Raw genomic sequence first — 10,574 nt, 5'->3', positions numbered from 1 at the left:
CTATTTATAGGCTAAATTCATATGTCAAATAATAATAAAATAATCTAAACTAATCAGTGTTTGATTGAAACAAGTAAACAGAGTTTAACTAAAAGATTATTTCTCAAATTTGACTGAAATAGGAGTCATACTTAACAGGGTCATTTTAACAAAATATGCAATTAAGCCGGAAAAAAACAAATCACAGACCATTTGAATTCTAACTAAATAAGGTCTCTAAACATTAATTAATGAATTTTAAATTTTTTATTCTTTTTAACTTTTTTGACACATGGTAGCTTGTTATTAGTTACAAAATGATATTAATAATTTTTGTAACCAAATTTGGATTGAGGCAACGGAATATACAAAATTAGATTGATACAAACATCAAAGTGATAATTTAACTATAATATAGGAGCCAAAAAAGATATTATTACGTTCCAATTGGCAAACTATCTATCTCAATTTTAAATTAAAAAGCAAATGCATTAATGAGTAATAATACTTTACCTAATTCAATGCTTGTAAAAAAAAGAAGCAAATTGAGTTCTGACAACATTAATTAACCATTTAAATTCTAATTTAAAGTAAGTATCAAATTGATACAAATTTAAAATATAACCACACAAAATTCACACATGGAAATGGACAATTACAATAAATAAGTTAGTGACGATAACGAACTTCCAAAATGTCACCACGTGTTGATTTACTTATGACTTGTCCTATTGAATTGATGAAATTTAAAAGGTTTAATTTTGCATTTGACCCCTAAAATTGACATTTCTTCTAATTTAGCACTTGTGATTTTTTTTTTTAATTATAACTATTTTTTGTTAATGGTTTTGGTTTTCTTTAACGCCATTAAAAAAAATGAAATAGCATTCCAAGGTTATAACACATGAAGAAAATATCTAATTTCTTTTCAAAAAGTATATATATATATATAGAAAATAAACGTATTTATATTTTTAAAAGAGAAAAGTCAAATTCGTATCAAACAATATTGTTGAAGAAATATTTGATAAATAAGACTAACCATGCTGTTGAGTTCAGTGTCAAGTTAGCTCATCATGTCTCGGAACCATATCCTCGTACAGTGGCGGAGCCATGTTGAGGGCATGGACACCCAAAGTTTAAAATTTTCAAATTTAGTCCTTTCTAAATTTACACTATAGCCCTCCTAAAAATATAAGTAAGCGCCTTAAAGTTTAAGATTTTTACAATTTTGCCCTTTGTATATATATTATAGCTAGAGGTGATCATGGGTTGGGCTATTCGGCCCAGCCCGATAGCCCGTCCGAAAAATAGGAGGTTCGGGTAAAAATATAGGTCCGAAATATGAGTTTGGGAAAAAATGAGGCCCGTTTAGAAAATGGGTAGGGCCTCGAGTAAAAATTTTGGCCCGGGCCCAGCCCGGCCCAAATTATATATTAAATATATATTTTATTTTTAATCAAATATACTTTTTAAAATTTAATATGCTATTTTCTTTTTAAAATATACTATTTTGGTATTGTAAAATTTAATATGGGTCGGGCCGGGCTCGAGATTAGCAATTTTCTTTTGGGCTGGGCTTGGACAAATTTTTTGGCCCATATTTTGGGTCAGGCTGGGTCAGGCCCGGGCCTAGAAAATGGGCCTAAAATTATATGGGTCCAGCCTGACCCATGATCACCTCTAATTATAGCCCTCCTAAAAATATAAGTTGGCCCCTCCAATATTTTTATAAGATTAAAAATAATATTAAAAATTTTATTATTGATAAAAATAAAGAGAAAATCTTCTTGAAGAAGCGAAAGTACTCATGATGACTTTTGAATGATATTTTTGTTAAATAATAATAAATTAATGTTTATTTAATAGTTTACTTAACATAATAATATTTTATAAGTAATATAATAAAATATATAAAAAGAAAAGATGATGAGACTTTTATCATCTTTCTTCTTCATATTGGTGCTTAGCAAGGAAAGAAGAAAAAAATTTTCTTTACCATTTTTCCTCCAAAATTTGAAGTATAAGGTATGTTTTTCTTCAAACTTTTCATAGATTTTAAATGTTTGAAACTTGTTTTACATATATGTACCAATAGCTTTTTTTGTTTTATCAAGTGTAGAAGCCCAAATTTGCGGGCCCAGTACCAAAGCACCCAACCGGCCCTAAAGCAAAATAACCCCATCCCGAATGGCCCAAAATCAGGCCTAACTTCAGCAGGAGAACCCTAGGGCGCTGCACGCCGTCTGCCCAGCCCCAGCACCAATTCGCGCACGCCACCGCCACTGCCGTTGTTCTCCAATCAATCGCCAATTTCGTGTCTGCCTCGTCACATCATCGCCTGCAAAGAAAAATAAAGAAACAAGAACAAAGCAAAAGGAACAAAACAATACAATCCAACATGCAAAACGACAAACGAACAATCCAAGGCACAAAACGTCGAAATAGAAATTTAGGGATTTTTTAAATCGGTTATATAAACCGAATTCGGACTGTAACGCCGGTCTTCTTCGATTTTTTCTTTGTAAAACAACGCATATCAGAGAATCAAAAATAAAAAAGGTTTCTGTTTACCTTCTTTTTTTTTCGATTCATTTATTTTATTTATTATTTTTTACAAATTTGTTCTAAAAAATTTTTAATAAAAGAAAATAAAAGAGAGGGGAAGAGGTGCCGCACCTGTTCTCTCCGGGAACCCCATCGTCGGAGACCTTGTTTTGTCGCTGAAATCGAGCCAGAAAAGGGGTGGGGTTTTCTCCGTTCGGCTTTTGAGCCCAGAAGGTTCGGCCTTGAAACGGTCTTAAAATCGGTAAAAAGACCAATCTTTGCGTCGCTTCGAATTTCGCCTACGGCGGAGCCACGGCGGCGCAGACGAAGACCCTGTCGAACGGAGTTGAGGGCCGAGAGAGAACCAAACTGTTCTCTGTCTTTTTTTGAAAAAAATGAAGCTGGAAATGTTTTTTTCTCTTTTTTTTTTAGTATTTATATTAGGTGTAAAACGACGTCGTTTTGGTCCTATGGCCCGGTTCGACCCGACCCGATTGGCAAGGGATCCGCGCGTTTCTCTTTAGGGGATATTTACGCAATGAGGCCCTTCGTTTTTTAGCGCGTTCAATGTAGTCTTTTTTTATTTTTCGATTTCGGCCTTAAGTTTTTCTTTAATTTCAATTTGGTCCATAGACCATGCGCAGATATACCCTGAAACGGTGCCGTTTCAAATGGCATGGGATATTTCCCTTTTGACCCTGTATCTCTGTGCGCGTTTAGATCAGGCCCCGACTGTCCTTTTTTTATTTTTAAATTATGTCATTTAATTTCGTTTTAATTTCAATTTGGTCCTGGGTCCATTCAATTTATTTGTTTATTATTGTTATTTTAAAAAAAAAACAAAAACTCTTTTATATTTGTTTGTTTAAGTTTTTATTTATTATTTATTGTAAACTATTATATATATATATATTTCTTTTCTTTTCTTTTCTTTTAAATTTTCGTATGTATGTACATTTTCTTCAAAGTTGTTTATACTTTTTTTCTTATATATATAATATTATTTATTTTAAAATTTTTTATATTCATTTATTTTAAGTTTTCTTGTATATTGTTTATTCGAACCTTTTATTATTTATTGTTCTTATAAATCATTCATCTTGGATTACTATTTACTTTAGATTGTTGTATATATATATATACACATATATATATATATAATTATATATATATATTATATTTTGTTTTATTTTCCTTTGATTAGTAATGTTGGTATTTAAATTAGATATATTGTGTGTTCATTGTCGTTGTGCGTACTATAATTTGCTTATTTGTATCCATGTATATTTGTCATGCATTGATGCATCATTTTATTCATAAATTGTTATGTCATGTTCCGTTGTCATTCAATTTCATTTCATCACTTCAAAGCTACGCTCGATTTTGTACACTCCAATAATAAATCATTGTATTTTGTCCTAAATAAAACAAATGCATCTCGTTCGAGTATTGTACTCGCAATTATTCAAAAAGGGAAAAGTTTTAAATTAAGGCAATATTTCACGTTTGGAAAATTCGAGAAAATGTGCCCTAACGTGCTGGGTTTCGATTTCTCGTTCGACTAAATAGCCAAATATCCTTTTTAAACTTTTAAATTAAGGCAATATTTCGCGTTTGGAAAATTCGAGAAAATGTGCCCTAACGTGCTGGGTTTCGATTTCTCGTTCGACTAAATAGCCAAATATCCTTTTTAAACTTTTAAAATAAGGCAATACTTCGCGTTTGGAAAATCGAGGAAACGTGCCCTAACGTGCTGGGTTTCGATTTCTCGTTCGACTAAATAGCCAAATATCCTCTTAAAACTTCAAAGTATGGTTTCATTAAACTATAAGGTGATCTTGGTTTCGATGGTTTAAAGTATCGTGTCCTAACGTGCTGGATGTGATATTCCTTCGGAACAAGAGAATCTTATATTTCAATTCACGTTATCAGAGTTTCTTTTAAGGGTCGTATTTTTAAAAACTCTTCAAATTTTCAATTTTCGACACTAAGACACTAAGTAATCAACTAGGTAACAATTTTGGGCGTATCGAGGGTGCTAATCCTTCCTCGTGCGTAATCGATTCCCGAACCCATTTTTCTGAATTTCGCAGACCAAAAGCGTTGTTTTAATAAATTTGAATCGTTTATTAAAAACAACCATTTTTCAAGGTGACCCGATCTCACCTCATCAAAAAATATTGGTGGCGGCTCCCATTTTCGTTTTTTTTTTAAAACCCAAGTCGACCCCGTTTTCATCAAAAGAATGGTGTCAACATCAAGTATATTAAAAGTTGCCATTAAAGGATATTGATGGAACTTGGAAGCTTATAAAATCAAGTGAAATGTGTATTTTTTGGATGAAAAATGATTAGGAGACGGTTTCTAACTTGTTAGAAGTGTAAAAATGAAGCAAAAATAGTTAGATAATATTATAGTAAGTTTCGGCTAAAGTGAAGGGGAGGAAGAAAACATTGGTCACTTTGTTTAAAATTATGTCAAATGATAGCTTGTGAAGCAGTGAGCATTCCTAAGAAAACGAAATAAAAAATAGTTAACCGAGTCAAATGATAGCTATTTCGTCTTAATTGTTGGAATACTGGTTCTTTTGAATATATTTGTTATATTTTTAAATCGAGTGTCTTGTTGGAATACTTCTTCTTTTGAATCGATTGTTTATATGTTTAAATCGGTTATTACATAACTCTCCTAATTTTAGCCTACCCCCAAGACTAATATACTAGCTCCGCCAGTGTCCTCGTATATTTATGGGAAAAGTACTATGATTTCAATACCCATAGTTGTTGAGGTTACTTATGATGTACTTCCTCTAAACATCTTGAGCACAGAACTAAACTAAAAAAAAAAAAAAAAAAACCTTGACTTTCTATAATGCAAAAAAAGCCAAAATTGGTAAATAATGAAAATGTAGTTTAGAAAATAAAAAGGTGCAATATTTCTATAATACTATGTTTGGTAGAAGTATTATTTTCTACGTATGTTTTAGTACAGGAGTTAGTAATAAATTAATTTAATTGGTAATATTTAATATTTTATTTTTAAATATAATTATAAAAGATAAAAAAGTAATTAAGATAAAAAAATAAAATTTGGATTATAAAATTTCAAAATGTTGTAACGACTAAAATTACAAATTGGTATGTACCATTATAGGTCAGTATTGATCGAAATGAATTGAAATTGGTGAAACACATTAAAATTTTAATAGAAAGGGGATTAAAACTACTTAATACTAATTTAAAATTGAAATGATAATACGGACTAATAGGAGCATGATATTCACGGCTAATTACTGTAGTGATACATACATTTAATGTTGCTAAAATAACTAAAATTTTGGATCATTACTCACCCCTTTACATATGAGAAAAATGTGCATTCTTGAAATATGTTTTGCATTAAATCCCATTTTGTTAAGGGTGGGTTTAGAAAGACAGTGGGTGCGTTTAGCTTATTTTTTATATTACGTTATAATATCGTTACATTATCTAATTTTACTGTCACAGTTATTTTTACACTAACCGCAGATAAACGCACCGCCCATTTAAACTCAGCTTAAATCTTTATAAAAGGTTACTTAAATCCTCAATTGATCATCTCAAAATCCCTTTCCTACATATCTTGTTTAACATGGAAATTATTGAAATATATTTGCTTATATTTCTTCTTTTAATCTTTGTTATCACCAAGCGCTTGAATCAAACAAAATGTAAACACATGAATCTCCCACCAAGTCCACCAACTCTTCCCATTCTAGGCCATCTCCATCTGCTTAAGGAACCCCTCAACCGGTCCCTCTTTGCCCTCTCGCAAAAACACGGCCCAATCTTTTCCCTCAGGCTTGGTTCACACCTCGCGATTGTCCCATCATCCCTGTCGGTTGTCGAGGAATGCTTAACAAAAAATGACGTTGTTTTCGCCAACCGTCCTTACTTCTGGGTCGGCAAGTACATTGGCTACGACTACACTACCCTCGGCTCTTCCCCTTACGGTGACCATTGGCGAAACCTAAGACGAATATGCAAGCTTGAAATCTTCTCCGCCAATCGTTTGAACTCGTCTTCGAGTATTCGACGAGACGAAATCAAGAACTTGTTGCGGAAACTGTATTATTCTTTGAGTGACGATAACTTCGTCAAGGTAGAGTTGAACCCATTGCTGTCAAATCTAGCGTTTAATATTACAATGAGGATGATTGCTGGCAAGCAACATAAACCGAAAGCAGCAAAGCTTCATGATCTCCTACAAGAGCTTTTGAAACTGGGGGTCTCACCAACTGTAGGAAACTTCTTTCCATTTTTGCAGTGGGCTGATTTCTTTGGATACAAGAAGAAAGTGGTGAAATTAACGAGAGAAATTGATGGATTATTGGAAGGTTTGGTCGATGAGCATCGAAGGAACAAAGATGGTTTCGCGAAGGAGGATACGGTGATCAGCCATTTGCTTCGTTTGCAAGAATCGGAAGCTCAGTATTATACTGATGGAATTATCAAAGGGATTGTCCAGGTTATATATGAAATCATTTCAAAATCATATATTTAAAAAAAATAAAAAAATAAAAATGCGTATAGGCTTAGGGGTATAAATGAGATACTTGTCCTCGCAAGCTATTCAAGTTAAACTTGAAAAAAATTCAAACTCGATTCGATAATTATCGAGCCGAGTTTGAGCTATCGATTGAGCCGAATTCGAGCTTAATAATTCTTAACTCAAATGGCTTACGAACTTTATTTAGCTTTTCATATTCATATATTATTAAATTCTGTTATTGCCTTTAATAAATATTATTAACCTTAAGTTTATTTATCAAACCGGGTTCGAGCTCGAGTTCAAGCTTGAGTACAAAAATTAGTAAATGAGCTTAATCGAGCTCAAGTACAAAAATTAGTCAACGAGCTTAATCAAGCTCGAGCTTAAAAATAGATGTTCAATCGAGCTTGACAGTATTCGGGCTCGGCTCGAGTCGATTACACCCTTAATAGACCTAAATGTAAGGTTAGTTATTTACAAATGTAAATCAGCTTAGACAAAATTTCAGACCCATATATGAGTTCATTCAAACTTGGGTAATTATATTTAGTGTTGAACTTGATGTCATATATGAGTTGATTTGACCAGGCCCAAGAACATCTTTAGTCATCGAACAACTTATATTAAAGAAGAGTTTAATCACCAAGTATTGGATGCAGTGATAAGAGACATTGTATTCTCAAGGAAGGAACACTGGTTCGAATCTTAAAGACGATATTGTTGCGAGGAGTAGCCACGGACCCTGAATATAAACCGTAAAATAAATATGAAAAAATAAAGTAAAGGAATTTTTAGATGATCCATGCAAAGTTTATGGTTTATGATTAGATTAGTATTCAAGGTTGTAGACTTTAAGATTTGGGGTATAAGGATTAGAATTTATAAAAATAAATAAATAGCTTAATTCAATTTTTTTCATCTATAAAAGTTGTAATTTAATTTAAAAGGTTACGAAGAAGAACCATACCCAAGTCTAACATGGGGGACTTACACACACAAAGAAAATAGATAGAGAGGGAGACGTACGCTTTGATTTATTCTTGTAATCAAAAAGTAACATTTTAAGATTATCATAATCTAAGTTAATATCGAAAAAATTTTGGGTTTAAAATTTAGAAATTAGGGTTTCCTGAAATAGTTAATTTCCTTCTAAAGTTTAACTTGCTGAGTTTTATTGTCTCACTTAACCAAACTCTATTAATGATTTTCTGTTTTTTTTTTATATAATTATCACGCAGGATATGTTACTAGGTGGAATCAACACCGAATTTATAACATTAGAATGGTCCATGTCTCATTTACTCAACAATGTAAACACATTGCAAAAGAGTAAATCCGAACTAGACTTCCACATCGGTCACGGTAGATTGCTAGACGAAACCGATCTTCCGAGACTACATTATGTACAAAACGTAATCTCAGAGACCCTCCGACTGAATCCAGCGGTGCCACTCCTTATTCGCCACGTCTCATCTGATCGTTGTAACGTATTAGGGTACAACATTCCCAAGGGTACAATATTGCTAGTGAATGTATGGGCAATCCATAGGGACCCAAAGGTATGGGATGAAGCAACAAGTTTTAAGCCGGAAAGGTTTGAGAACGGTCGGATCAAGGGTTGTAAGTCGATGCCATTTGGGTTAGGAAGAAGGGGTTGTCCCGGAATGGATTTAGGCCAACGTGTTGTGGGATTGGCTTTAGGGTCATTGATTCAATGCTTTGAGTGGAAAAGAGTAAGTTCAAAGAAAATTGATATGGCGGAAGGGAAAGGACTAAATTTACAAAAAGCTAAACCTTTAGAGGCCTTTTGCAAAGCTCGCAACACAGCAAAGGAGCTACTTTCATGAATAGTTATGGTATTAGTTTTATGTCAGCCAAATTTTACTTTTAGTCCCTCTACTATATTTAAAATTTGGATTTAGTCCTTGTATTCTAATTTAGCATATAATGTCATTAAGTAGTAAAAATAAGGTTAAATTCTACTATTAGGCCCTGTACTTTGCAAAAATTGTGAGTTTAGTTCCGATGCTTTTATTTGATCAATTTTAGTCCCTTTACTTTTTGAATTGGTCAATTTTAGTCTCTGTACTTTTCAATATTTTAAATTTGAGTCCTGGCCCAAACAATAGCAGTTAAATTCAATTATTTGTTTTCTACTATGCGTACAATTGTAAATTTTGTCCATCTTCTCCAATTGGATAATTCTAAGTCCCTATACTTTTCACATTTTGAAATTTCAGTCTTGACACAAATGACAACCATTAATCTATTAATTGGATTTTTTTGGTGAGCAATATGTGAAAATAATAAGCCGACATGGCGTTATAATGATAATATGTTTGGTGCATCAAATTTTGGAAATGATAGAACTTAACTTAGGGTGTGTTTGATAAACTAAAAATTTAAGTGTTGAAAAATTAAGTAATGAATTTTTACTGCTAAATTTTATAAGTGTTGAATTTATATTACAAAATTATTTGGTAAATTAGTAAATATAAGTTTTGAATATAACTATGTTGTATGATAAAAGTAAATACTGATTTTTAAAAAATATTTATTTTTTAATTTAATCTTATTAATATAATAATTTATATTATTTTGGGTAGTTTTGATGAAAGATAAATATATTACTTTGAAATTTTCATTTTTTAAAGAAAATGATAATTTATTCTAATTTTTAATAAAACAAAATGAACTTAATATTTTCAGCATTAAGTGATATGTAGCTACCTACCTACTTGTCTTATTCAACACTTTTTGTATTGAAAATTTTAAATTACGTAAAAAATTAAAATGATTATCAAACACATTTAAAATATTAAATGTTGAAAATTTTCGCTTTGAATTAAATGAAATTTTTCAATGGTTTATCAAATACACTTTTAATGAATTTAATAGATATTGTTTGGTGAATGCTGAAATTTTAAAATTTAAAAAGTACATAAACTAAATTTGATCAAATAAAAGTATAATGACTAAATCCAAACATTGGTTAAATATAGGGACTAATATCAAAACTTAACCTACAAATAATTAGCCCGATTAACTTTTCCAATTAAAAAAGAAACACTCTTTTCAATAATATGTGTTAGAATGGATGTTCTTTAAACAAGTTTGTCAGTAAGGTGTTAATTATTTGATCTCGGTAGTAGTATTATAAAAATAGAGAGATTCAATTATGATAAATTAAAATATAAGATTAAAACATAGTAGAGGGATCAAAATTGAAATTAGACTATTTTATGTAAAGGACTGGAAAATCTTGACCCAGTAATAAAAATTCGATTTTCAATGATTGATGTTTTTTTTTTATGTATATCGATTCTTCTATGCTTTTAACAACTCACTTAGATAATATATATTTTTATGAATTGTGGAGTAAAGAAAACTTTTACATTACGTCATGTATACATAAACATAAACTTGGAAGTTTTTTTCATAGAAGGAATAAAATTAATTTGCATTCTTTAAAATATGGGAGTTAAAACTTAAATAATGGAGTCGATGTTATTTTTAAA

General features: G+C 31.3%; 1 protein-coding gene and 1 long non-coding RNA gene across 2 annotated transcripts; one reads left to right on the top strand and one right to left on the bottom strand.

The window, feature by feature from the left end:
• Positions 1-2,012: 2,012 nt before the first annotated feature.
• LOC121222611 (uncharacterized) lies at positions 2,013-3,316 on the bottom strand. Its single transcript, XR_005919960.1, has 2 exons — positions 2,659-3,316; positions 2,013-2,320 (listed from the first exon to the last, which is right to left on the bottom strand). It is a non-coding gene; the product is annotated as an uncharacterized lncRNA (long non-coding RNA).
• Positions 3,317-6,243: 2,927 nt separating this feature from the next.
• LOC107935304 (cytochrome P450 81Q32) lies at positions 6,244-8,903 on the top strand. Its single transcript, XM_016867875.1, has 2 exons — positions 6,244-7,032; positions 8,295-8,903. The coding sequence occupies exons 1-2, from the start codon at positions 6,244-6,246 to the stop codon at positions 8,901-8,903; spliced, it is 1,398 nt and encodes a 465-aa protein (XP_016723364.1).
• Positions 8,904-10,574: the final 1,671 nt, after the last annotated feature.

Source organism: Gossypium hirsutum, chromosome D10 (assembly GCF_007990345.1).
Source record: "Gossypium hirsutum isolate 1008001.06 chromosome D10, Gossypium_hirsutum_v2.1, whole genome shotgun sequence".
NCBI lineage: Eukaryota > Viridiplantae > Streptophyta > Magnoliopsida > Malvales > Malvaceae > Gossypium > Gossypium hirsutum.
Note: the sequence above shows the minus strand (reverse complement) of the source record. Positions and strands in the feature narration are given on the sequence as shown.

Bases quoted from the DNA above. Each gene is read 5' to 3' on its own strand.
- LOC107935304 (XM_016867875.1), top strand. From the start codon at position 6,244: ATGAATCTCCCACCAAGTCCACCAACTCTTCCCATTCTAGGCCATCTC. The intron at 7,033-8,294 runs GTTATATATGAA...ATTATCACGCAG, and splicing joins TTATCAAAGGGATTGTCCAG to GATATGTTACTAGGTGGAAT.